Source organism: Dama dama, chromosome 33 (genome assembly GCF_033118175.1).
Source record: "Dama dama isolate Ldn47 chromosome 33, ASM3311817v1, whole genome shotgun sequence".
NCBI lineage: Eukaryota > Metazoa > Chordata > Mammalia > Artiodactyla > Cervidae > Dama > Dama dama.
The window spans coordinates 21,466,603-21,493,887 of NC_083713.1; the positions used below are offsets into that span (position 1 = coordinate 21,466,603).

At 40.0% G+C, this 27,285-nt stretch overlaps 1 protein-coding gene across 1 annotated transcript in view; it reads left to right on the plus strand.

Annotated features, from left to right (window-relative positions):
• The window catches only part of TTN (titin), a 275,821-nt gene that overhangs the window by 77,101 nt on the left and 171,435 nt on the right, over nucleotides 1-27,285 (plus strand). The window contains exons 60-103 of the mRNA XM_061135156.1: nucleotides 100-381; nucleotides 483-761; nucleotides 881-1,159; nucleotides 1,272-1,550; nucleotides 1,653-1,940; nucleotides 2,187-2,465; nucleotides 2,684-2,965; nucleotides 4,007-4,285; nucleotides 4,407-4,688; nucleotides 5,434-5,712; nucleotides 5,826-6,113; nucleotides 6,265-6,543; nucleotides 6,635-6,913; nucleotides 7,021-7,299; nucleotides 7,417-7,704; nucleotides 7,826-8,113; nucleotides 8,655-8,936; nucleotides 9,197-9,475; nucleotides 9,595-9,876; nucleotides 10,029-10,307; nucleotides 10,406-10,693; nucleotides 10,884-11,162; nucleotides 11,257-11,535; nucleotides 11,631-11,909; nucleotides 12,049-12,336; nucleotides 12,477-12,764; nucleotides 14,053-14,334; nucleotides 14,785-15,063; nucleotides 15,620-15,901; nucleotides 16,015-16,293; nucleotides 16,963-17,250; nucleotides 17,362-17,640; nucleotides 17,754-18,032; nucleotides 18,122-18,400; nucleotides 19,144-19,431; nucleotides 19,568-19,855; nucleotides 20,391-20,681; nucleotides 22,409-22,696; nucleotides 23,705-23,797; nucleotides 23,919-24,204; nucleotides 24,972-25,155; nucleotides 25,359-25,448; nucleotides 25,542-25,809; nucleotides 25,920-26,180. Of these exons, the coding sequence (XP_060991139.1) occupies nucleotides 100-381; nucleotides 483-761; nucleotides 881-1,159; nucleotides 1,272-1,550; nucleotides 1,653-1,940; nucleotides 2,187-2,465; nucleotides 2,684-2,965; nucleotides 4,007-4,285; nucleotides 4,407-4,688; nucleotides 5,434-5,712; nucleotides 5,826-6,113; nucleotides 6,265-6,543; nucleotides 6,635-6,913; nucleotides 7,021-7,299; nucleotides 7,417-7,704; nucleotides 7,826-8,113; nucleotides 8,655-8,936; nucleotides 9,197-9,475; nucleotides 9,595-9,876; nucleotides 10,029-10,307; nucleotides 10,406-10,693; nucleotides 10,884-11,162; nucleotides 11,257-11,535; nucleotides 11,631-11,909; nucleotides 12,049-12,336; nucleotides 12,477-12,764; nucleotides 14,053-14,334; nucleotides 14,785-15,063; nucleotides 15,620-15,901; nucleotides 16,015-16,293; nucleotides 16,963-17,250; nucleotides 17,362-17,640; nucleotides 17,754-18,032; nucleotides 18,122-18,400; nucleotides 19,144-19,431; nucleotides 19,568-19,855; nucleotides 20,391-20,681; nucleotides 22,409-22,696; nucleotides 23,705-23,797; nucleotides 23,919-24,204; nucleotides 24,972-25,155; nucleotides 25,359-25,448; nucleotides 25,542-25,809; nucleotides 25,920-26,180 (11,916 nt within the window). The remainder of the gene's footprint in view (nucleotides 1-99; nucleotides 382-482; nucleotides 762-880; nucleotides 1,160-1,271; nucleotides 1,551-1,652; nucleotides 1,941-2,186; nucleotides 2,466-2,683; nucleotides 2,966-4,006; nucleotides 4,286-4,406; nucleotides 4,689-5,433; nucleotides 5,713-5,825; nucleotides 6,114-6,264; nucleotides 6,544-6,634; nucleotides 6,914-7,020; nucleotides 7,300-7,416; nucleotides 7,705-7,825; nucleotides 8,114-8,654; nucleotides 8,937-9,196; nucleotides 9,476-9,594; nucleotides 9,877-10,028; nucleotides 10,308-10,405; nucleotides 10,694-10,883; nucleotides 11,163-11,256; nucleotides 11,536-11,630; nucleotides 11,910-12,048; nucleotides 12,337-12,476; nucleotides 12,765-14,052; nucleotides 14,335-14,784; nucleotides 15,064-15,619; nucleotides 15,902-16,014; nucleotides 16,294-16,962; nucleotides 17,251-17,361; nucleotides 17,641-17,753; nucleotides 18,033-18,121; nucleotides 18,401-19,143; nucleotides 19,432-19,567; nucleotides 19,856-20,390; nucleotides 20,682-22,408; nucleotides 22,697-23,704; nucleotides 23,798-23,918; nucleotides 24,205-24,971; nucleotides 25,156-25,358; nucleotides 25,449-25,541; nucleotides 25,810-25,919; nucleotides 26,181-27,285) is intronic.

Genomic DNA, 27,285 nt, shown 5'->3' on the forward strand with positions numbered 1-27,285 from the left:
CTAGATTTTCTTCAGGGGAGAGGGTTTGAGAAAACAGTTTTGCTCATTGGTCTTTAGTATAAAAAATGTTCAACATCACATGTTTTTCCCCATCTTTAGAACCTCCTCAATTCATTAAGAAGCCCAGCCCAGTGCTAGTGCTGAGGAACGGACAGTCCACGACATTTGAATGCCAGATAACAGGCACTCCTGAAATCAGAGTTTCTTGGTACCTGGACGGGAATGAAATAACAGCCGTTCAGAAACATGGCATTTCCTTCATTGATGGTTTAGCCACTTTCCAGATATCTGGGGCCAGGGTGGAAAATAGTGGGACTTACGTCTGTGAAGCTCAAAACGATGCAGGCACTGCAAGCTGCAGCATTGAGTTAAAAGTGAAAGGTGTGTTACTGCTTCTCTTTTCCATTGTGGCTGTGCTCCTGGCTGGTCCCTGGGTCTTCCCCGGAGTAAGCTGTTCTTCTGTCTCCCTTTTGAATCTTTAGAACCTCCCACCTTTATCAGGGAGCTGAAACCCGTGGAGGTAGTCAAAGATAGTGATGTGGAGCTGGAGTGTGAAGTTATGGGAACATCTCCATTCCAAGTCACTTGGCTGAGGAATAACAAGGAAATTCGGAGCAGCAAAAAATACACCCTGACTGACAGAGTGTCAGTGTTTAACCTCAACATAAACAGATGTGACCCTTCAGACACTGGTGACTACCAGTGCATCGTATCCAATGAAGGCGGCAGCTGCTCTTGTAGCGCTCGAGTCTCTCTGAAAGGTCAGTTGGATGCAAGGGAGCTGGCTGCCCAATACCAATTCTGTCATGTTTTCATCTTGTGATGATGGGTAGGAGTTCAGATATACCTCCTTTTCTCATACTGTCTACTTTAATCACAGAGCCACCCTCTTTCATAAAGAAGATAGAAAACATCACTACTGTTTTGAAAAGTTCTGCCACCTTTCAGAGCACTGTGGCGGGCTCGCCTCCCATTTCTGTCACCTGGCTCAAGGATGATCAGATTCTGGATGAAGATGATAATGTTCACATGTCCTTTGTGAACAATGTGGCCACACTTCAAATTAGATCTGTGGATAATGGACACAGTGGGAGGTACACGTGTCAAGCCAAGAACGAGTCAGGAGTTGAGAGGTGTTATGCATTCCTTTTGGTACAAGGTGTGTAACCTAGCCCCTTTCAGAGTTATTCTGTGGAGACAATTTCACAAGCGATACCTTTTTTCCTTGGAATTATGAGTGCAGCTCATCCATGTTTTCATTCTTACTACAGAACCCGCTCAGATCATAGAGAAAGCTAAATCTGTCGATGTAACTGAGAAAGACCCAGTGACCTTGGAGTGTGTTGTGGCCGGAACGCCAGAACTCAAAGTCAAGTGGCTTAAAGATGGGAAACAGATTGTGCCTAGTAGATATTTTTCGATGAGTTTTGAAAACAACGTGGCCAGTTTTAGGATTCAGTCAGTAATGAAGCAAGATAGTGGCGAGTACACTTTCAAGGTGGAAAATGACTTTGGAAGCAGTAGCTGTGATGCCTACCTGAGAGTACTAGGTTTGTACCCTGGGCGCCAGTCAGCTTCCTTTATGCATATTATGTCCTTGGTAAACAAGTGGCAACATTTAATGGATGTGTTTTATTATTTGCATTGGACAGATCAAGATATTCCTCCATCATTCACCAAAAAGTTAACCAAAATGGATAAAGTTCTAGGCTCTTCCATTCATATGGAGTGCAAAGTTTCTGGCTCACTTCCTATTAGTGCTCAGTGGTTTAAGGATGGAAAAGAAATATCTACAAGTGCAAAATACAGACTCGTCTGTCATGAGAACACGGTATCACTGGATGTTAACAATCTGGAATTAGAAGACACTGCGAATTATACATGCCGAGTATCAAACGTAGCAGGGGATGCGGCATGCAGCGGCATCTTGACTGTGAAAGGTTAGAATTTCTTAACCTCTTCCTGGCTCTTCTCTCTGGTTGCTTTTAAATGTTAACACTCTTTCCTGGTGTCCTTTAAAACTTAAAATCGCCATAATTCTGTTTCTTTAGATACATCTATGTTGAGTTGAAGAAATATTCAGTCATTACCTCTTTTCAGTAATGTTTTCTTACATGTCCTTAAAACTGTTGAAATAATCCAACTACAAGGCATTTAATCATATGCGTTTCTCTTAAAATCTGTAGAACCTCCAAGCTTCCTAGTGAAACCTGAGCGACAGCAAGCCATACCTGACTCTACGGTGGAATTTAAAGCTGTGCTGAAAGGAACACCACCATTTAAAATCAAGTGGTTTAAGGATGATGTGGAACTTGCCTCTGGACCTAAATGTTTCATTGGCTTGGAAGGGTCAACTAGCTTCTTAAATCTGTACTCAGTGGATGCTTCCAAGACTGGACAGTATACTTGCCAAGTTACCAATGATGTTGGTAGCGACTCTTGTACCACAGTGCTGCTTGTGACAGGTGTGCAAGCTTGATTGTTTTATGTTTCTGTCTGACCTGTGGCTCTGGCCCTTTCTCTAATCTTTTACAATTCATCTACCCAGTCAAGAAAATACCCTTCTATTTGCCAGGCATTGTTCGTGTTTCATGTTTTTCTCTTTCTTGTACTACATAACTGAATTTTTGTTATTTATATCTGTTATGTTCCCTCATAATCTCCTCTTTTCTTCACTCCCTAGAACCACCAAAGTTTGTAAAGAAACTAGAAGCGACCAAAATAGTGAAAGCAGGTGACTCAGCACGACTTGAATGCAAAATAACTGGATCCCCAGACATCAGAGTTGTGTGGTACAGAAATGAACATGAACTCCCAGCCAGTGATAAATACAGAATGGCTTTCATTGACTCGGTGGCCGTCTTACAGATGAATAATCTTGGTACTGAGGACACTGGGGATTTCATTTGTGAGGCTCAGAATCTTGCTGGAAGCACAAGCTGTAGTACCAAGGTTATTGTAAAAGGTAGAAACCTCTTTCTTCTCTTCCTCATTACCTGAAGCCCACCTTCTTCTCCTCTGGCTATCAGAGCTCTTCATTGTTTTACTGTCATTTTTAGCTTCCCTTTGACATCACAGGACATTTTCCCAAATAGTATTATTTCTGTTTTTAGATGTTTTTCTTAAGACTTGCTTACATATAGATAATCATTCTGAGATATTTTTCTTGTTATGCCAATGCCATAATTCTAATCACCTCAACATATTAGCCAAGCAGTTCAAATTTGATGTTTCAAAACACTCAAAAAAGGAAGGCATTTTAAAATTAACTTCTGCCTTCAGTCAGCTTACAAATATATCATCATCCTCAGCATGATATTTATCTTTTATTTAAAACAAAGACTATTTACCACATATATCCCAAGGTTCAAGCAATAGAGGTTTTAACCTTACATTTACAACAGGACAGTTATATATGTTTTTCTCTCTCCAAAACTAGTTCCTAGTTTTTAAAATAAGATCACTATACCTTGTTGTCAGTAGTACTAGTATTTTCCAGAATTTTTGTCACAGAATCTAAGTTTGTCATATTGTAAGGCAATTATTGCAAAAACCACTTTTTTATGTGGAAGACTTAGAGCACAGATGTTGTGATAACTTCCAAGTATCCCAACAGTAAAGCACATACAAAAAAATTTCATCTCTGAAGTCAGGAGCCCATACCTTGTGCAGATCATATTAATCCTTACACTTGGGTTTGGAGGTTTGTTTGGTTTTTGTTTTGTTTTACAATTTCACATCAATCTTTATTAAATTAGTAAAGTGGTGTAGACAGAATGTTGAGCTGCTCAGTAGGGTTGCCTGGGGTCTAGTCTGGGTCCTCAACCAGTGAAGCCAAGTGATTCTCTAAAGGCCCTATTGCTTCTCTGAAGCTATTATTCTCCAACACGAAAGTGATAGTGCCAGACCTATGTTAGTATTTTAACTCTTTCTTCCAATTTTTAAACAAAGAAAAACATTATTGAGTTAAGTAGCCCAGTTCATGAGGAATTCTTGTTTTTTACAGAACCACCTGTTTTTAGCAGCTTCCCTCCTGTGGTAGAAACTCTTAAAAATGCTGAAGTTAGTATTGAATGTGAACTTTCGGGAACACCACCATTTGAGGTGGTTTGGTACAAAGATAAGCGACAACTCCGAAGCAGCAAGAAATATAAGATTGCGTCCAAAAATTTCCATGCAAGTATTCACATTCTCAATGTTGACACTTCAGACATTGGTGAATACCACTGCAAAGCACAGAACGAAGTGGGTAGTGATACGTGCATTTGTACTGTAAAACTGAAAGGTAAGCATTATTTCCTGCACGTGGCAGAAATGGCAGGAACGTGCAAAATGGTTATTTGTTTTCTCTTTTTCATTATCTGGACAATCTTTCCAACAATCTCCATCCATCTTTCCCTGTTCAGAACCACCAAGATTTGTCTCCAAGCTGAACAGCCTCACTGTTGTAGCTGGTGAGCCTGCTGAGTTACAAGCATCCATAGAAGGCACCCAGCCTATTTCTGTCCAGTGGCTTAAAGAGAAGGAAGAAGTGGTTAGAGAAAGTGAAAACATCAGAATTACATTTGTGGAAAATGTTGCCACTCTGCAGTTTTCAAAAGCAGAACCAGCTGATGCTGGGAAGTATATCTGCCAAATCAAGAATGACGGTGGGATGAGGGAGAACATAGCCACGTTGACTGTTTTAGGTTGGTACAATATGGTACAGTAGTTCTCTGATATAAGGAGGTGCCAAACACTGAGATGACTTACTAAGAGATAGTGGTAGAATTTCCTTTTTTTAATTTCTAGAACTATATAGATCCTCACCTATTTCAAAGGTTTATGGAAAAGGACCTTTCAAACACTCTTCTGTGTCTGTGATCCTAACAAAAATTAACCATTTTTATTGTTTTCTTGATGAATTAGCAGAGAAAATCATGACTGTCTTTTGTTTAACCATGAAAAAAATGAGAGTCCAACACATGCTACAAGGAGATTTTTTTTCTCTCAAGTATCAGTGTTTAAGCTGACAAAAACTCCAAAGATCAAAGTTTGATAAGAATGACTTGCACTTTCATCTTTGGGCATATTCATTTTTAATTTTGCAGTTGTTTGAATAACAACTTTCAAAAAACTGTCTGGAGCACCTTAAAGTAGAACAACAATACTGAGCAATTCATAGCAACATGTGGGCTTTGTTCTAGAGAGGGTCGAGTACAAATCAATATATGACATTGAATTATTTCAGAAGTTGAATAATGCAAAAGCATATTTCTTAATAATTCCTATAATTTCATGACAGCATGTAATTATGGAGTCTCATTTTAAGGTCTAGAGAAAGAGGGCCTAAAGATATCCATATAATTGGAAGAAACAGTGTTAATGAATTTCATAGCAGAGACACGGTGGAGCTAACAGGCTTTAACAGACGGCCATCACGTTTTATTTCAGAGCCTGCGGTCATTGTCGAGAAAGCAGGTTCGATGACGGTGGCTGTGGGAGAAATGTGCTCTCTGGAGTGTAAGGTGGCTGGCACTCCCGAACTCTCAGTCGAATGGTACAAGGATGGGAAGCTGTTGACCAGCAGCCAAAAGCACAAATTTAGCTTCTACAACAAAATCTCTTCCTTAAAGATTCTCTCTGTTGAAAAGCAGGATGCAGGCACATACACTTTCCAGGTTCAAAATAATGTTGGAAAAAGCAGCTGCACAGCGGTGGTGGATGTTTCAGGTTAGTTGAGACGTGTTCTCCCCATTGCTTCAGCAAATTCCTTTCACAAGCTTTCTTCCCTCGAGTCTCTTCTGTTCTTGCAAACCGCAAGTCTCTTGCCTCTCCTCGTGCAGACCGAATGGTTCCTCCCTCTTTCACACGAAGACTGAAAGATACCATTGGAGTGCTGGGTACATCTTGCATCTTGGAGTGCAAAGTAGCCGGATCATCACCAATCTCTGTTGCCTGGTTTCATGAGAAAACCAAGATTGTCAGTGGAGCGAAGTACCAGACTACATTCTCAGATAACGTCTGCACATTGCAGCTCAATTCTCTGGACTCATCAGATATGGGCAGTTACACGTGTGTGGCTGCTAATGTCGCGGGGTCTGATGAGTGCCGTGCAGTGTTGGCTGTACAAGGTCAGTCTCAGACACTCACATCCTTTCTTACAAGTTCTTCTTTTGGTGTTCATCCCTGCTGACACATTCAAAAGGTGTCTTCTTTTTGATAAAAATCGCAACTAAATCTGAAACTTACAGGATCTTTTCGTTGTCCTCCTTGCTTGTATAGAACCACCCTCTTTCGTGAAGGAACCTGAACCTTTGGAAGTACTACCAGGCAAAAACATCACCTTCACAAGTGTTATTAGAGGAACCCCTCCATTTAAGGTCGGCTGGTTCAGAGGTGCCAGAGAACTGGTGAAAGGAGACAGGTGCAACATCTATTTTGAAGACACTGTGGCAGAACTGGAATTATTTAATGTCGACATCTCTCAGAGTGGGGAATACACCTGTGTGGTTTCTAACAACGCTGGCCAAGCATCCTGCTCTACCCGCCTCTTTGTAAAAGGTTTGCTCAGTGCATTGTGCTTCCTGCTTCTTAAGTGGCATCTTTGTTCATTTTTTACTGTGTTTAATGGCTATGCTTTGTCACTCCCCAGAACCAGCTGTGTTTGTGAAGAAACTGAGTGATCACTCTGTAGAACCAGGGAAATCCATCATTTTGGAAAGTACCTACATGGGAACACTCCCCATTTCAGTTACATGGAAAAAGGATGGTTTCAACATCACACCCTCTGAAAAATGCAACATAGTCACAACAGAGAAGACCTGCATCCTGGAAATTCTGAACAGCACAAAAAGAGATGCAGGACAGTATTCCTGCGAGATTGAAAATGAGGCGGGAAGGGATGTTTGCCAAGCTCTGGTGTCTACATTAGGTGTGTTTCTTATTCTCAGATGATTGGCATTTGTCTAGCGTGAGGCATGGTTTGTTTGTGTGGTTTTCTTTAATCCCAGTTGCTGATCGTGAACCTTTCTTCTTTAGAACCACCTTATTTTGTTACGGAATTGGAGCCTCTGGAGGCATCAGTGGGAGATTCAGTTTCTCTACAATGCCAAGTTGCTGGGACCCCAGAAATTACAGTGTCTTGGTACAAAGGTGATACCAAGTTACGGCCAACTCCTGAATACAGGACTTATTTTACAAACAATGTGGCCACGCTTGTTTTTAACAAAGTGAACATCAATGACAGTGGAGAGTACACATGTAAAGCAGAAAACAGCATAGGATCTGCCTCTTCTAAGACTGTCTTCAGAATTCAAGGTGATGATTTTGTTTCACAAATTAAGGAATTTCTTCTTCCTTATCTTCACACTTACCTTTATGGGGAAAATTTTGTTTCACCTACTAATGCCTCAAGTATTACTTGTCTTCCTACAGAGCGCCAACTCCCACCTTCCTTTGCAAGACAATTAAAGGACATTGAACAAACGGTTGGGTTACCAGTTACCCTCACTTGTCGATTGAATGGCTCTGCACCCATCCAAGTGAGCTGGTACAGAGATGGGGTACTTTTACGAGATGATGAAAATCTACAGACATCGTTTGTAGATAATGTGGCAACTTTAAAAATTTTGCAAACAGACTTGAGTCACTCTGGCCAGTACTCTTGTTCAGCTTCTAATCCACTTGGGACAGCGTCTTCCAGTGCTAGACTGACAGCGAGAGGTTTGTTCCCATGTTACTCTTTTCTCTTTGCAAACCATGACTTCCTGTTCATTGTCAAAGTAGAAATAGCCAATAAAGAACAACAGCAAAAAGCATGTTGACTTTTCTTCTCATCTTCCAGAGCCTAAGAAATCACCCTTCTTTGACATCAAGCCTGTGTCTATAGATGTGATTGCTGGGGAAAGTGCTGACTTTGAGTGTCATGTTACTGGTGCTCAACCAATGCGAATTACTTGGTCAAAAGATAACAAGGAGATCCGTCCTGGAGGAAACTACACAATTACATGTGTGGGAAACACTCCCCATTTGAGAATTCTTAAAGTAGGCAAAGGAGACTCTGGTCAATACACTTGCCAAGCAACCAATGATGTTGGCAAAGACATGTGCTCTGCTCAACTCAGTGTAAAAGGTATCTCTACATGGCACTGACCAATACTTGTTCTCTCCCATGTTGTACAGTTTTCTTCAGAAAGGCTTCTTTACTTTTTAAATGTTTGGGGTGAACTAACTAGATCATATTAGAATTTGTATATTAGTGTTGGAGGCAACATTAATCAAAGTTCTATTTTCCTTTTTATTTTGTTTTTTAAATTAGTGTGTCTTTAAGTATAATCTTATCAGAGTGTTGTTTCTGTAAAATTTGTTAAATGTCATTTCATCTCTTTTTTTCACTCTTTCCTGTTATATGGCATTCTGAATTATCATTTTGATCAAATACTTCTATAATACATTAACTTACATGTTTTAGTTCCTATATCCCAACTACAAGATTAACTTGTCAATTAAGTTCTCTATTAAAAATAGTCAAAGTTTATTTAACAGAAAAAATGTATATTTTATCATGAAATTCTCAGAAAGTACATATATTCTTAATAATAAACAAGAGTAAATTAGGTATTTATAAAATCTTAAGCTACAAACATAAGCTCTTTCTTCCTCTGACTTACTAGAACCTCCAAAGTTTGTTAAGAAATTAGAAGCTTCAAAAGTTGCAAAGCAGGGAGAATCCATCCAACTGGAATGCAAAATAAGTGGTTCTCCAGAAATCAAAGTTTCATGGTTTCGAAATGACAGTGAACTTCATGAGAGCTGGAAGTACAACATGTCCTTTGTGGACTCTCTGGCACTGCTCACCATCAATGAAGCCAGCGCAGAGGACAGCGGGGACTACATCTGTGAAGCCCATAACGGTGTTGGGGACGCCAGCTGCAGCACAGCCCTGACCGTCAAAGGTTAGATACACCAAGTCCCTTGCTTTCTTCCTTCTCCTCTGATCTGGATTCTTTCCCAGCAGTGTTCTGAGCTCCAAAACAAAAAGGCTAGTGAAGGGGGTTTCCTTGCAGTTCTTAAACTAGCTTTTATGACTTGTCATTTCTTATGTTAGTTTACTGTCATACGGTCCCACCACGCACTGAGTGCTTTAGAGTCTTAACATAGTTTTCCCTTTTCTTAGGCACATGCTCTCATTGTTTATCTTTTTTTCTTCTGGTAGCACCTCCTGTTTTCACCCAGAAGCCTTCTCCAATAGGAGCTCTTAAAGGTTCTGATGTTGTCCTCCAATGTGAAATTTCGGGAACTCCCCCATTTGAAGTGGTGTGGGTTAAAGATCGCAAGCAAGTTCGAAGCAGCAAGAAGTTTAAAATCACCTCGAAAAATTTTGATGCAAGTCTTCATATCCTTAACCTGGATGTCGCCGATGTAGGAGAATATCACTGCAAAGCTACTAATGAGGTGGGAAGTGACACGTGCGTTTGCACTGTCAAATTCAAAGGTTTGTATCCGTGGGCCCAAAAACACATGCCTCTTGCTTTCATCTTTTCTTGCTTGACCAATAATGTATTTGGCTGTGATACTCATCTTTCTTCTCTAACCTCAAATTTCTTTCATTAGAACCCCCACGATTTGTGAAAAAGCTCAGTGACACCTCAACCCTTGTTGGGGATGCTGTTGAGTTGCGGGCTGTAGTGGAAGGCTTCCAGCCCATTTCTGTTGTCTGGCTGAAAGATAAAGGTGAAGTCATCAGAGAGAGTGAAAACACTAGGATTTCATTTGTTGATAATGTTGCAACCCTCCAACTTGGGAGCCCAGAGGCATCTAACTCTGGAAAATATGTGTGTCAAATCAAAAACGATGCCGGAATGAGAGAGTGTTCAGCAGTCTTGACTGTCCTAGGTTAGTAACAGAGTGAAGCCTGAGGGGGAAAATGTCTATTTGATTGACCTGTGACATCGCCTGCAAATATTATTCTTACCCAATAATATACTGAGTATACTCTGCATTTGAAAGATGACTTTGTGTTCAATGTAATATGCTTCTTCTTTTAGAACCAGCCAGAATCATTGAGAAACCAGAACCCATGACTATCACTACTGGAAATCCTTTTGCATTAGAATGTGTAGTGACTGGGACACCAGAACTTTCAGCCAAGTGGTTCAAAGATGGGAGAGAAATAGCCGCAGACAGCAAACATCACATCACATTCGTCAACAAAGTGGCTTCACTTAAAATCCCTTGTGCAGAAATGAGTGACAAGGGGTTATATAGCTTTGAAGTGAAGAACAGTGTTGGTAAAAGTAACTGCACTGTTTCTGTCCATGTCTCCGGTGAGTAGTATGAGGTTTTCATGAACATATCATTGTCCCTGGGGGGGGGAAATGAAGCTTCTCTTTCAATGGAAAACTACGCTTCTCCATCCACATAGATCGGGTTGTGGCTCCTTCCTTCATCCGCAAGCTGAAGGACATCAACGCCATCGTCGGGGCCTCCGTGGTTTTGGAGTGCAGAGTCTCCGGCTCCGCCCCCATCTCCGTGGGCTGGTTTCAGGATGGCAGTGAGATCGTCAGTGGGCCTAAATGCCAGTCGAGCTTTTCAGAAAATGTTTGCACTTTGAATTTGAGCGTCTTGGAGCCCTCTGACACAGGCACCTACACATGCGTGGCCGCCAACGTGGCTGGGTCCGATGAATGCTCGGCGGTCCTGACTGTCCAAGGTCAGTGTCCAGGGACCAGACCGCTGCTTCTCCAGAGCCTCCACCGCATGACTTCGTGCCTGCCTTGTGGGGGATTTCTGTATTTTGTCTTCGTGCGTAGTCTTAGTTCCCTTTTCTTCAAGTAGCAGAAAGCCCTGCTCACTTGGGTTCCTTTTTTCTCTTGATCTGCCCCCTCCCCTGGGGTATCTAGAACCACCTTCTTTTGAACAAACCCCTGACTCTGTGGAAGTGCTCCCTGGAACGAGCCTCACATTCACCAGTGTCATCAGAGGCACCCCGCCTTTCAAGGTCAAGTGGTTTAAAGGCAGCAGGGAGCTGGTGTCCGGGGAGTCATGCAGCATCTCTCTGGAAGATTTTGTCACGGAACTGGAGCTATTTGAGGTGGAGCCATTGCAGAGCGGGGACTACTCCTGCCTTGTGTCTAACGATGCTGGCAGCGCTTCCTGTAGCACACATCTTTTTGTGAAAGGTTTGTTCTTTCCTCCTAAAGCATGTCTCTCTAACATTGTTTCTGATTCTTTACTTGAAGATGTCAATTCTGCTTCCGTGTTTTCTCCTCATAGAACCGGCCACCTTTGTGAAAAGACTGGCCGATTTCAGTGTCGAGACGGGAAGCCCCATCGTTCTTGAGGCCACGTTTACGGGTACACCTCCCATCTCGGTGAGCTGGATGAAGAATGAGTACCCCCTTACACAGTCTCAGAATTGCAGTATTACCATGACAGAGAAATCTACCATCCTGGAAATCCTCGACAGCACGATAGAGGATTACGCACAGTACAGTTGCCTAATAGAAAATGAGGCTGGTCAAGATATTTGTGATGCTGTGGTGTCTGTCTTAGGTGTGTTGACATCTTCCTATTGCTCTCTTTTCTTTCTTTCAAAACATCCTCTTTTAGTTAGGGTGACTGATGGATTATCATCCTTTCTACCTCAGAACCACCTTATTTCATTGAGCCTCTGGTACACGTGGAAGCAGTCATTGGAGAACCTATAACTTTACAGTGTAAAGTGGATGGAACCCCAGAAATTAGAATTTCTTGGTATAAAGAACACACAAAGCTACGATCAGCTCCTGCATATAAAATGCAGTTCAAAAATAACGTTGCCTCCTTGGTGATCAACAAAGTGGATCACAGTGACGTGGGAGAATATACCTGCAAGGCAGAGAACATTGTGGGAGCAGTGGCTTCTTCATCTGTGCTTGTTATCAAAGGTGATGATGGTTTTCTCTACAAGTCTTGCTGTGTGTTGACAGATCCATTTTCTTAAAAACATCACAATGTTAATGGATTGAAATATGCCGTGGTTGTTTTCTCTCTTGTAAATAAGGATTGTCTATAACTTCTTTACAGAGCGCAAACTTCCACCTTCCTTTGCAAGAAAACTGAAGGATGTTCAGGAGACCCTTGGCTTCCCAGTTGCATTTGAATGTCGCATCAATGGCTCAGAACCTCTCCAAGTGTCTTGGTACAAGGATGGGGTACTTTTGAAAGATGATGCTAATCTGCAAACATCTTTTGTTCACAATGTAGCAACTCTTCAGATTTTGCAAACTGACCAGAGCCACGTTGGTCAGTACAATTGCTCAGCTTCTAATCCCCTTGGGACTGCTTCATCCAGTGCGAAGCTCATCCTCTTAGGTGAGTAACTCATCACATTTCCTCTTCATTATAAAGCAGTTTCCCTGCGCCCAACCACGAAGGACTGGACCACTTAGTTTCTGCTCCATGTCTGGGAGCATCAAAACTGAAGTCACCGTGTTGCTCTTCATTCTTTCCAGAGCACGAAGTACCTCCTTTCTTTGATCTCAAGCCTGTGTCAGTAGATCTGGCTCTTGGAGAAAGTGGTTCTTTTAAATGTCACGTAACTGGAACTGCACCAATCAAAATCACTTGGGCTAAAGATAACCGAGAGATTCGTCCTGGAGGCAACTACAAGATGACTTTGGTTGAAAATACTGCCACGCTGACAGTTCTCAAAATAGGCAAAGGCGATGCTGGGCAGTACACCTGCTATGCAAGCAATGTCGCTGGAAAAGACTCTTGTTCTGCTCATCTGGGTGTACAAGGTACTTGTTGGAGTCAAGTAGCGAGGGCTCATTTCAACTTCTGACACTATAAGAGGAAGTGTGTACTTGAAAGATGTGTTTAGGACTAGGGTTTGGGAATTGGAAGTGATTCAGCAAATCCAGGGTCTTCCAAATGGGAGCAAGTTTTTAATTAAAAAATGTATATATATATATATATATATATATATATATATATATATAAAACTGGTCAAACATGGACTAAGGGTCCATTTTCAATGGCTGAAAATGGAGACTAGAGAGAGAACAGGAACTTTTCACAGAATTGTAAGATAATCCAAGTTTGAAAGAAACTATCTTAGGACAATAAAAGGAAGTTGTCTTGAATGATATATTTTCCACAGTAGTTTGTAAATTAATGGTTTTGTTCCTCACCTCCAACTGTAAAGCCCTTCAAGAAGAGTCAGATTGTGTCAAATTCTTCTCTTCTGCTAGCCTCACTTAAATAATAGTGGAAGTCAGGGGACTGCAGAGTACATTAATATCTTACATCATGGAAGGCAACCATGTCTTAATGTAGCAAGAACAGTTCCTGTCTGCTGTGGTCAGAAATTAACTCAATGAGTTGCTGCTCTAACTCATGAGAGCATTTTTAAAGACTTTTTGTGGTGATAGTTTATAAATAACTTGAAATTAAAATAGAGTTAGTTTCAGCAGCCCATGTGCCCTGTGACATATTGCTAATTATTTTATCTCCCTAAACTTGAATTTTCTGATTCAGTTAATGAAGAAAGTGTTGCTCTCCCGACTTCAAAGGGATATCATAGAGGTTGAAGAAATATCTGTTAAAGTCCTATAGGAGAAAATAGCATTAAAATAGTAAGATATCTGACCCAATTTTGCTACTCTGACTCTTCCTGGCACATAACTGATATCTCTGCAGCCATAGGAAATAGACCTATACTGGTTCACATACAAGAAAGTAATCAAATGCTCTTAATCCCTGTAAACCATAGAGTGCTTTCACCAACAGATACACACTCTGCCTCTGATCTTGCACAAAGAAGTGATTCTTTTGCTGGTGGGGGATTGCACAAGGATTAATGTCTCTTCTTCCTTCCGTTTGCAATAATATTTGACGGGGGTGCTTACAAAAATAAATGCATTTTACTTGAGGATTTAGATTTCACTTAACCTATTCTTTCTTGAACTGTAGCAAATAAATATGTTTTCCAGAGCTAAAGACCTCTCTGTTTGACTTTTCGCTTCATCCTGAATTATACATGTCTCTCCCATCTCTTCCCTTGTGTTTTCTTTCTTGCTTCCATAGAACCACCCAGGTTCATTAAGAAGCTAGAACCTTCAAGAATCGTGAAACAAGATGAATCTACAAGATACGAATGTAAAATAGGAGGGTCTCCAGAAATCAAAGTTTTATGGTACAAGGGCGAGACTGAAATTCAAGAGAGCAGTAAATTCAGAATGTCATTCGTGGACTCAGTGGCAGTGTTGGAAATGCACGGGCTCAGTGTGGAAGACAGTGGAGATTACACCTGCGAGGCCTGCAATGCAGCCGGCAGCGCAAGCAGCACCACCTCCTTGAAAGTTAAAGGTCAGCTCTTATCTCTCTTTTTTTAAAATTGGGATATAATTGCGTTACAATGTTATGTTTGTTTCTGCTGTCCAGCGGTGTGAATCAGCTGTAAGTATACAAATATCCCCTCCTCCTGGAGCCCCATCCCCCATCCCACCCCTCTAGGTCATCCCAGAGCACCTAGCTGAGCTCCCTGTGCTATACAACAGCTTCCCACTAGCTATCTGGGGCAAACTGGGAGAGGAGCATTTACCCATCTTTTATGTCTTGCACACCCTGGCTGTCCTCTCAATTCCCTCTTGGACTCTCCATCGAGGTTCTAAAAGTTTTAAAGGATCCAATAGAAAATTAGATGTGATACTCTCTCTCTATGTTGGAATAGACAACTGATTTTTACTTGTAAATACATACTTAGAGAATACAGCCTAATTTCCCTTTCTTTCTCACTCTATTTTCTTCCAACCTTAGAACCACCCATTTTCCGCAAAAAGCCTCATCCCATTGAAACACTGAAAGGAGCTGATGTTCACCTTGAATGTGAGCTTCAGGGCACTCCCCCATTTCAAGTTTCATGGCATAAAGACAAGAGAGAACTTAGGAGTGGCAAGAAGTACAAGATAATGTCTGAGAACTTCCTGACGAGCATTCACATTCTGAGTGTCGACGCTGCGGACATTGGGGAGTATCAGTGTAAAGCCACGAATGATGTGGGAAGTGACACCTGTGTTGGTTCCATCACTCTGAAAGGTTAGAGTGACTTCAGCCTCTTGTGATCACTAGTATTTTCCTTCTAACTTTAATACTCTGTTGATCCCTCAGCTCTTGCTCCATCCTTTTCCTCTAGTGTCTCCTCTACTTTTCCCCTTTCTCCTTTCCTAAATCTTTTTTATGTTTAGTGAGCATTTCAAAGCTTACTAAGTATCCTTTTAAACAGTTTTCCCAATAGATTTTGATTGGATTTAGAAAGCTAGAGAGGCGAAGGTGTTCAACTCCTTCTGCTTAATACAAACTCTAGGAGGATTCCCTGGTGGTTTAGTGGTTAGGACACGACATTTTCACTTGGTGGCCCAGGATTCAATCCCTGGTCAGGAGATTAAGATCCCACAAGCCTTGTGGCAAAGGCCAGAAAAGTATAAAACTCTAATGCATTTTTGCTCCCACTCACCAGAAATGCCTCTTTAAGAAATGGAAAGAGTGCGTGATCACTAGTTTGATTCCTAGCATTGATGGCTTTGAGGGAAATACTCTTAGCCCCACACCTTTTAAATCTCCTTTTTTTTTTTTTTTGCCCCCTTTTCATCAGCACCACCAAGGTTTGTGAAGAAACCCAGTGATGTTTCTACCATTGTTGGTGAAGAAGTTCAGCTTCAGGCTACCGTTGAAGGCGCTGAGCCCATTTCTGTGGTGTGGTTCAAAGACAAGGGGGAGATCGTCAGAGAAAGTGACAACATATGGATCTCTTATTCAGAAAACACTGCAACGCTACAGTTCTCAAGAGCGGAAACAGCCAACGCCGGGAAATACACCTGTCAGATCAAAAACGATGCCGGAATGCAAGAATGTTTTGCCACGGTGTCCATCCTCGGTTAGTGCAGAGAGAATATCATAAGTAGAAGGCGTACACTTATCAGTACCTGTGCCTCCTTTAGTTTTTCAATGGGATTTTAACACTTGAATGCAATTGATATCTCATTCCAGAGCCTGCAGCAATTGTGGAAAAGCCAGAATCCATAAAAGTGACCACAGGAGACACCTGCACCTTGGAATGCACGGTCACTGGCACACCCGAACTCACCACCAAGTGGTTTAAGGATGGAAAAGAGCTGACGAGTGACAGCAAATACAAAATAAGCTTCTTCAACAAAGTGTCTGGCCTGAAGATCATTAATGTGGCCCCCAGCGACAGTGGGGTGTACAGTTTCGAGGTGCAGAACCCTGTGGGCAAAGACAGTTGCACAGCCTCAGTGCAAGTTTCAGGTTGGTTGGTTGGGTTTTTGTTTCATGTTATCGTAGTATAGTTCCTGCTTTACATACACGTATATGAGAAGCTCCACATGCTACCGTGTGACATGAGTCTGACATTCTCTGACAGCAAAATTAGAGGTAATGTGCCTATTCTGAACGGTTGCTGTTCAGTTGCTAAGGCACGTCCGACTCTTTGCAGCCCCATGGATTGTAGCATGCCAGGCTTCCCTGTCGTTCACTATCTCCCAGGGCTTCCTCAGACTCATGTCTATTGAATCGACGATGCCATCCAATCATCTCATTATAGAGATAGGAGAAAAGCAAGTCCAAAAGTTCTATTTCTTTCTCGTGGAGGAATTACCACAGTTCAGGGTGGTAGGAATAAAACTTAATTCCTGAGTAAGGAATAAGGATACTGTGGTTTTCTACTGTCAGTTATGCTGGAATAAGTCTCCACATAATGATACAGAGCAAAGAAAGACCAAAATTCCTAAGTCAACTAGCACATCTTGCCCATTGATTCTCAAGGCTTTCCATTGTGTGAAGCCTCGGGCAGTTCTTTGATACCCCCACAAAAGAGCCAAATGGATCTCGGGACAGTCCATCAAAAAGACAATAATTCTCTCTTCAAATCATTTTATAACTGATGTCCCTTGTTTGTTTGATTTTTATCACATTCAGACCGAACTGTTCCTCCTTCGTTCACGAGAAGATTGAAAGAGACAAATGGCCTGTCTGGTTCCTCCGTGGTAATGGAGTGTAAAGTCTATGGATCACCTCCAATCTCTGTCTCCTGGTTCCATGAAGGAAACGAGATTAGCAGTGGAAGGAAATACCAGACCACCCTGACGGATAACACATGTGCTTTAACTGTGAACATGCTGGAAGAATCAGATGCTGGCAGCTACACGTGTATAGCTACTAATGTGGCCGGTTCTGATGAGTGCAGTGCTCCTTTGACTGTGAGAGGTCAGTCAAAAATACAGTAAAATATAATTGCATTTCATCATGCATTAAACATTTTTATAATCAAAATTCAAAAATGTTAACCTTTTTCTGATATGTGCTTTTTTTGTTTAGAACCACCATCTTTTGTTCAGAAACCTGACCCCATGGATGTTTTAACTGGAAGCAACGTAACCTTCACAAGCATTGTAAAAGGAACACCCCCTTTCAGTGTTAGCTGGTTCAAGGGCAGCAGTGAACTAGTACCAGGGGACACATGTAATGTGTCTTTGGAGGATTCAGTTGCTGAACTGGAGTTGTTTGATGTAGACACATCACAGAGTGGGGAGTATACCTGCATCGTCAGTAATGAAGCTGGCAGAGTTTCTTGTACAACGCATCTCTACGTAAAAGGTTTGTTTGACTGCTATTCTGCATTTTTACAGTTAACATAGGTGAAGTACTGGATATGCCCATATCCATGTGTATATGTGTTTGATTTCATATTTTCAATTTGTCTGCTACAGCCCCAGCCAGATTTGTAAAGAAGCTCAATGATTACAGCATAGAGAAAGGAAAACCTCTGATCCTAGAGGGCACGTACACTGGAACTCCTCCCATTTCCGTGACATGGAAGAAAAATGGCATAAACGTAACTCCATCTCAGAGGTGTAACATAACCACAACTGAAAAATCTGCGATCCTGGAAATCCCAAGCAGCACCGTGGAGGACGCAGGACAGTACAACTGTTACATTGAGAACACTTCTGGAAAAGACTCCTGTTCAGCACAGATCCTGATACTAGGTTTGTTGTGATTGCACATTCCCATCTTTGCATACATATAGCCATCGTGGCATGCCTCTTTCATGACTGATTCTCTCTCTTGGCTGTAGAACCACCATATTTTGTCAAGCAGTTGGAGCCTGTGAAGGTGACTGTTGGAGATTCTGCCTCCTTACAATGCCAGCTTGGTGGGACCCCTGAAATTGCAGTGTCCTGGTTTAAAGGAGATACAAAATTGAGACCTACTGCTACCTGCAAGATGCATTTTAGGAACAATGTTGCTACATTGGTTTTCAATCAGGTTGATAGTAATGACAGTGGAGAATATATCTGCAGAGCTGAAAACAGTGTGGGAGAGGTTTCTTCGTCAACTTTCCTGACTGTTCAAGGTGATTGCAATATTTTTAAAGTGAATGAATGTGTTTCTTTTGAACAAGATTTAAAATATATGGTGAGGGTTTTCTTTTTGGGAGAATCTTTCCAAATGCAAAGTTTTCTGCTTAAGTAGTTCTACCTACAAATTAGCAGATTATCTTTTTTGATCACCTTTATTTACAGAGAGAAATAAAATGACTAAATCTTCAGTTAGAAGGATCATATCATCATTTGCCTCTATAATTAAATCTTTAAGAAAAACAAATAGCCATATTTTTAAATCCCTCTCCCTGAGTGTCTCATTCAGATTGCTAGAAAGCAGTCTTAAAAAGTAAGAGAATCTGCTACATGCCAGAAATATACCTTATACTAATCAGTTTTTCTATTGGTTTACATCTTTTTACACCTACCATGCATCAGTGTTAGTTACTCAGTCCTGTCTGACTCTTTGTGACCCCACGAACTGTAGCCCGCCAGGCCCCTCTGTCCATGGTATTCTCCAGGCAAGAATACTGGAGTGGGTTGCCATTCCCTTCTCCATACCATGCATCAGCATGCCATCAAATTAAAACTTTTGTTCTACTTAAAATTTACCTGCTCTTCCCTGAGTCCAAGTTAATTAAGAGTTGTGAATACCTCCTCATATCCTGACATTTTTATAGGAATTCCATTATCTAGGTAACAGTAATTGTGAGAAGAACATATAGTAAATTCAAACTGTCCAGAAGTATTCATTACGTTAATTCTCTTCCTACAGAACAAAAGCTTCCACCCTCGTTTTCTCGACAATTGCGAGATGTTCAGGAAACAGTCGGGCTACCGGTTGTTTTTGAGTGTGCTATCAGTGGATCAGAACCTATCTCAGTGTCTTGGTTTAAAGATGGCAGGCCAGTGAAAGACAGCCCCAACGTACAAGCATCATTTTTAGATAATGTGGCCACTCTAAACATTTTTCAGACTGATCGGAGTTTTGCAGGCCAGTATTCTTGCACAGCCTCAAACCCTATAGGTTCTGCTACTTCCAGCGCCAGACTCATTCTCACAGGTACGTGAATTCCTAAGCGTCTATTTTTGTGAGTAAAATTGTTATAACCAAATTTGAAATTAGGGGAGGACGGTTTGTGTGACCTTGGATGGTCAGGTATGGAGCCTAAAACCTTGTCTTCCTGCTGTCCTCCCAGAGGGGAAGAACCCCCCCTTCTTTGACATCCCTCTGGCCCCTGTGGATGCTGTGGTGGGAGAGAGTGCGGACTTTGAGTGCCACGTGACTGGAACACAGCCGATAAAGGTCGCCTGGGCTAAAGACAACAGAGAGATCCGCAGTGGTGGAAACTACCAGATTAGTTACCTGGAAAACAGTGCCCACCTGACCATCCTGAAAGTGGACAAAGGAGACTCTGGACAGTATACGTGCTATGCTGTCAATGAAGTGGGAAAGGACTCTTGCACGGCTCAGCTCAACATAAAAGGTACCTTTGCATATCATATCCTAAGGGTGCAGTTTTGTTAGAACAGATAATATTTAGGATTTTTTTTTTTTTCATTTAGGACATTTTTGAACCACTGACATAAATACAATGTTTCAGAAGAAATAAGTTTCTCTAGAGAAAAAATGATCTTTTAAAATCTGCTTTTCTCAAAAGTTTCTCTCCCCCTCCTTTTACTTTTTACAAATATCTGGTTCTGTAACTGGCCATAAGTTATTCTTATCATCCATCCCATAAGTCAGAGAACAGTTTAAAATAAGCTTGTTAAAACTAAAACACGCAACATTGTTAATCAACTATATTCTGATATAAAATAATTTTTTAATTTAAAAGTAAAAATAAATACAATAAACTTGTGGAAGGAGGCAAAATATTTAGGAACCTTATATTAATATGCTGTATTTAGTTGGTCAGCTTTGATTTTGAACTTAAAATGTGGCTTCTCTTTCTTGGAAAGCCTCCTATTAATAACCTACCTCTGGATTCCACTTCATATGTCCTTGAACTTTTCTTACAGAGCGGCTGATCCCACCAAGTTTCACGAAAAAACTCTCAGAGACAGTAGAAGAAACAGAAGGGAATTCTTTCAAACTTGAGGGCCGTGTTGCTGGTTCCCAACCCATCTCTGTTGCTTGGTACAAAAATAACATAGAGATCCACCCAACGTCTAACTGTGAAATCACATTCAAGAACAACACACTTCTGCTTCATATCAAGAGGGCAGGCATGGATGATGCTGGTTTGTACACATGCAAAGCGTCAAATGATGCAGGCTCTGCTCTATGTACATCTTCGATCATCATCAAAGGTAAGTCTCCTTGACTGCCCCCAGCATGGTGCGTTTTTCCTTATTGCCCATTAGACAGTCATGTGTGTTTCTTCTTACATCTCAACCTACTTCTGAATTCCAGATATGTATTATTTAATCGGCTTGCTACAATTTCACTTATGTTTACTAAGATATATATATATGTATATATGTATTATTTGTACTTTAATTACATGTCCCAGCAAAGTAGTTGTCATATTATAGACTATGTATCTTAGCTTGTAAATCACATCCCAGAATGTTGTCAGGTAGTTAGAAGTCTAAGGCTACTTTGAAATTCATGCGTGAGTGACATACAAATTTTTATGAAGCACACTTGTTTTTAAATTTTTAAAAATTTTCATCATTGAATATTGTATTAGCTTTGCTTATTATGAGGTCTGTCACATTCTGAAGCATTCTCTTTTCTAAGGATATTTCTACAGCATTGTGTCTGACATATATTGCCCAAAGCTTTTAGCCTGTAAATGAATATTAATCTCATGCAAAAGGATGAAATTTACTCTAAGAGAAAAAATGGATGGAAAGATGTATATCATTACAAATATACAGTCATAGCTTGAGGCAAAGAAATAGACTGTATTGTTTAAGGAGATTGTCTCAATCTGATCTTCTAACTGTAATGGCTTCATCCAGATGATTATGAGGCAGTTCATCAAAATCACTTTACAGTCTAACTTCATTGAACAGCTGGGAGTTAATTACCAACTCTGATGATCTAGCTGACCATTTCAGGGCGCACAGACAATAGGCTAATAACATCAATAGATTAATATTACTAATAAGGTATTATCATTGAGTTAACTTGTAATTCAGATTTTATCATTCATTTAATAGGACTTAAATGCATTTAAACACATTTAGTAAGATGAAGAATATGTGCTTAGCGGTAGCTTTTATTCATGATTTACATTCATGCTGGTTTTGCCATTGAGTAGATAGATAAATACTTTCTATAGAATTCTGAGGCTTTTTAATACATAGAATTTTAAAGAGTAAGGCATCAGAAGTTTTCATCTGTGCAATCATAAATGTTGCCTTATTCTTCTTAAATGTAGGTCTCAGAACGGTTCAGTAAAATATAACATAACACTCAGCTGTACACAGCCTTCCCATCATGTTACTGATGTCTTCTTCATTGGTTTTCAGTTGAGCACTGAGCTTCAAGTCCTCATTCCTTTGGGCAAAGATTGGGTTTTTAAATGCTCCTGTAGCTACATATAATAACTAAATCTGAACATCAAGGAAAATCACATATTAAAATAGTGGGCTCATGGATTACACAGATGTTGGCTTTCTTTCCCAAAGGATAGCAAGCATTGCATATCATGAACAGAATTCTCCAATAGGCTGTTAGATTTTAGGGTTCAGTGAAAATACAGCCGCACACAAGTTTGAGAGAATCACCTGTATACTATGTGACCCCGAAGTTTATGGTAACTGCCAGTGCAATGTTTGTAGTGCTTAGTCAGGACACAGACGCTTGGGTCATTCATGGGCAGCATGGCATCTGTTCTTTCCTTGTTTTTAAACCTTTTTCTATTTTTAAAATCCGACATGTGTAACCAGTGTTTTCAGAAATAAAGGCACGTGATTCAATTCTACTATAGCAATCAGTGCTACCTGTTAGAGGCAAAACGTTCTTTTCTGGAATTTAATACTTCTTTGTTTTTATGTTCCTCATGAAAATACCTTTTTAATTCTAGAACCTAAGAAGCCACCTGTGTTTGATCAGCACCTTACCCCAGTAACAGCAAGTGAAGGAGAATTTGTGCAACTCAGCTGCCACGTCTGGGGATCAGAACCCATCAGGATCCAGTGGTTGAAGGCTGGCAGAGAAATAAAGCCCTCAGACAGATGCAGCTTCAGCTTTGCTAATGGGACTGCTGTGCTGGAACTTAAGGATGTGACTAAAGCAGATGCAGGAGATTATGTGTGTAAAGCTTCCAATGTGGCTGGAAGTGACACTTCCAAATCAAAAGTGACCATTAAAGGTACAGATTTCTTGACACTATTATTTAGATTAACTGCTTGTGTTTGCTGATTACAATTTAAATAAGAATGAAATTAGATTTTTGGAAATATCAGTTATTGCTCATTTGCAATTTATAGCCTCTTCTTTGGGAGAAGGCCATGGCACCCCACTCTAGTACTCTTGCCTGGAAAATCCTATGGACGGAGGAGCCTGGTAGGCTGCAGTCCATGAGGTCACTAAGAGTCGGACACAACTGAGCGACTTCACTTTCACTTTTCACTTTCATGCATTGGAGGAGGAAATGGCAACCCACTCCAGTATTCTTGCCTGGAGAATCCCAGGGATGGGGGGGCCTGGTGGGCTGCTGTCTGTGGGTTCGCACAGAGTTGGAGACAACTGAAGCGATGCAGCAGCAGCAGCAGCCTCTTCACTGTAATTAAAATACTAGATCATTTCATGGCAATAATTTCCATATGAATTTTCTGAAAGTACCCAAGTTCACCATCACATTTCTTGACATTTTTTTCACCATATCCAAAAATATAACTAAATGGAGTTCCAGAAATGATCCTGTTTAATAATGTGACATAAGCCTGATTTATTGTTGTTATTGTTCAGTCATTAAGTCATGTCCACCTCTTTGCAACTCCACGGGCTGCAGCACACCAGGCTCCTTTGTCCTCCACTGTCTCCCAGAGTTTGTTCAAATTTGTGTCAAGTTGCAATGCTAACTAATAATATCAGCTAGCCTGATATTATATCCCTAAAGGAAATCTATGTAAGAAAACCAAGTCTAGAAGTATAAAACTTGATGCTATTGATGTGATTGTAGTTTAGTCTGCTTGCCATAACTGTAACTGGTTATAAATGTCTGTGAAATTGCTTTATCTTCTGCAATCCACTCATATAGAGTTCATAATATTTGTGACATTGCCAAACTCTTAAAGTCTACTTTTCAAAGAAAATTATTTATTGCAATTTTAAGGTAATTGTGATAACAAAACATGTACATGTGGTTTTTTTTTAGACAAACCATCTGCTGTCCCAGCAGCTAAGAAAGCAGCAGTAGATGGAAAACTCTTCTTCGTATCAGAACCTCAGAGTATCAGAGTTGTAGAAAGTAAGTGCTTCATGAAAAGTACATCTTCATCTATCTTGTACATTTTACTACTGATTTAATTTCAGAAAAAAATGGTTTTGGAAAATTAAATTTTTATTGAATTTTTTTCATCGTTCCTTAGAAACCACTGCAACATTCATTGCAAAAGTTGGAGGTGATCCAATTCCAAATGTGAAGTGGACAAAAGGGAAATGGAGACAGCTGAACCAAGGAGGTCGAATACTGATCCACCAAAAAGGCGATGAAGCCAAACTGGAGATTAGAGACACCACAAAAACCGATTCTGGGTTATACCGATGTGTTGCATTTAATAAACATGGTGAAATTGAAAGTAATGTTAACCTACAGGTGGATGAAAGGAAGAAACAAGAGAAAATTGAAGGAGATCTTAGAGCAATGCTGAAAAAGTAAGTTCAGTAAAACATCGCTTTTGATAATATTCCATCCGTGGACTGTCCCCTCCAAGATTCAGATTGTGAAAGAAAATAAGCACATAGATGCTTTTAACAGATAAGGAAATATATAGTATTTGAGTGGAAGTTAGTGGTGCCTTAATGTCAGTTTCTAAATAATCATGAGAAAGTTTTGAGAATGAAGTAAATTTTTATTATAAACTTTGAACAAAGGAAATGGCCTATAGATAAACCTGTGTCTAGACATAAAATTTTTGGTTCTACGTGTAATTTTCCTTACTCTGAATGGCTTTCTAGATCAACTGTTTTAAATATTTTCCATAATTACCAGTAATATCAATACCAATTATGTTTCATCATGATTAATCAACATTTAATTTCTACACATTTCCCATGATATATATGTGTTCTTTATTAATATTTTCCATGATTGATATCATTTTTCATTATTCTTTCAGTAGCCTCTTTTGTTGTAAAGTTTACAAAAATACTTGTTTTCTTTTCTTTCTTAAACTCTTTGATCAATCTCTGTACTTGGCACTGTGGTCCAATCTTAATCCACTCTGTCTCCACACCCACATTTTTTGTTTGTTTGTTTCACAGTTTTGTTTGTTTGTTTAACATGGTAAAACTAATAGTTATTAACTAAAGAACACAGAACTATAACTTTGTGAAAAAAATTTAATTATAATCTTTGAATGACAGACAATTCAGAATAAGTAGAAGAGAGGTAATTCATGTTTATTTCTTATTTCATTTAGGACTCCAGTCTTAAAGAAAGGAGCTGGGGAAGAAGAGGAAATTGATATCATGGAACTTCTCAAAAATGTTGATCCAAAAGAATATGAAAAATATGCCCGCATGTATGGAATCACTGATTTCCGAGGTCTTCTTCAAGCATTTGAACTGCTAAAGCAAAGTCAAGGAGAAGAGACACATAGATTGGTATGCTCTTTGGTGTATAGTATAATCTCTAAAAATTCATGCTTGAAACATCTAGCTTACGCCTTTTGAATTTCCAGACCCTACAGTTGTATAATATCGTAATATAACCTAAGCAGCATCAAGAATGGAAGCTGAATATAATCATCCATCTTCTGATTCAAAATCTTTTCCATATGTAATAATTCTACTTTTTTCCTCCTTAGGAAATTGAAGAAATAGAGAAGTCAGAGAAGGAAGAGAAGGAATTTGAGGAACTTGTATCATTTATTCAGCAAAGGCTGTCACAGACAGAGGTAAAATGAATCATGCTGATCACAAAATGAACAAATTATTGGAAATTACAAGGGAAGGAGTGACTAATGCATTTTAATTTTTTATTCTCCTAGCCTGTCACTCTGATCAAGGACATTGAAAATCAGACAGTTTTGAAAGATAATGATGCTGTGTTTGAAATTGACATTAAGATTAATTATCCAGAAATCAAGCTTTCATGGTACAAAGGGACTGAAAAACTGGAACGCAGTGATAAGTTTGAAATAAGCATTGATGGTGATCGACATACGCTCAGAGTCAAGAACTGTCAACTTAAAGATCAGGGCAATTACAGATTGGTGTGTGGTCCACACATTGCCAGTGCTAAGCTAACTGTAATTGGTAAGTAAAATGAGTGTTATTATTTTTTAAAAAAACGGATGAGATGAATTTACCTTTGAACACATCACATGTGATATCAAACAAAAATATGTACTGTGTTATACCCACAGAGCCTGCCTGGGAACGGCATCTTCAGGATGTTACTTTGAAAGAAGGCCAGACTTGTACCATGACCTGCCAGTTTTCAGTGCCAAATGTAAAATCTGAATGGTTCAGAAACGGCAGAATCCTTAAACCCCAAGGTAGATACAAAACAGAAGTGGAGCACAAAGTCCATAAGCTGACCATTGCAGATGTTCGAGCAGAGGACCAGGGTCGATACACCTGTAAACACGAAGACCTTGAGACTTCAGCAGAGCTCAGAATCGAAGGTGGGTGAAAGAGTATGGCTGGAGTCATCACGGCATCGGTCAGAGGCAAATGCTATGCACAACCCCTGCAACCTTGCCTTTGTGTGTATCTAAAGTGCTTGTGTGAACTCATTTCCCAGCACACTCATAGCAATCCATTCACTCATGTCTCAAAATCTATACAAAATCAAAAAGGGAAGTATTCCCATAAGTGCTGATTCATTTTTATAGTTCTTTTTGACCAGTAGACGTCAATCTAAACTATGACATGACTTTCTGTTATTTCTGATAAATTTCATAATTCTTCTAAATTCAATAATTTTTTTGCAATTCTTCTAAATGCCATAAATCTCACATCTCTGATTTTGAATCCTAGAAATAAATCTTAGAGAAAGGACCAGATTTCATGGCTATATGTCTTGAACATCTTGGCTAGGAGACGACAATTTGTTTATAGGAATCAGTTTGACTCTATCTGTATGAAACTATGTAGATAGAATTAATAATATATGTGATATGTGATTAGCAGCTATTTTTCAAAAACAGTTATTTCATATGAAGATCACACTCCAACCTTCTGAATCTCTGAAATGAAATGGAGTGTCAGGATTTAGAAGCAACAAGTTTTATTTCCTAAAGACCTACACCTTTAGACTGTATTCAGCAACATTTGACTCTAAGGATGGGCTCTACTTCCAGGCATTGTTACCCATTTATAGCTGCTGAAATAACAACTGTGTGCCTTCTTATTTACATAAGCATTTCAAAATCTCTGACTTGCTTTACAGTGGATATCAAGGTTTGGTTGTATTTTAAAACTCAGAAATTTTTAATAGTTTTCCATTTAAAGGATCCAGTTGAAACCACTTATTTTTTAAATAATTGCCTAGTTTTTCTATGATCCTTTAAAAAAAAAAAAAGCTTACCAGACCACGTATGATATCTAAGCTGCTCACAATGCTGTGAAACATTGAATTCCAGATGAAATTTTGCAGGAGGATCTCCACTCCAACCCCGTCTCCTCCTGTACCCCTTGCCATTTGCAAGGGGTGGACTCCATGCCTGCCCACTGGTACTTGCAAAGCAGGTTGCCGAACTCTTCAAAATGAATCCTGTGAAATTTAGA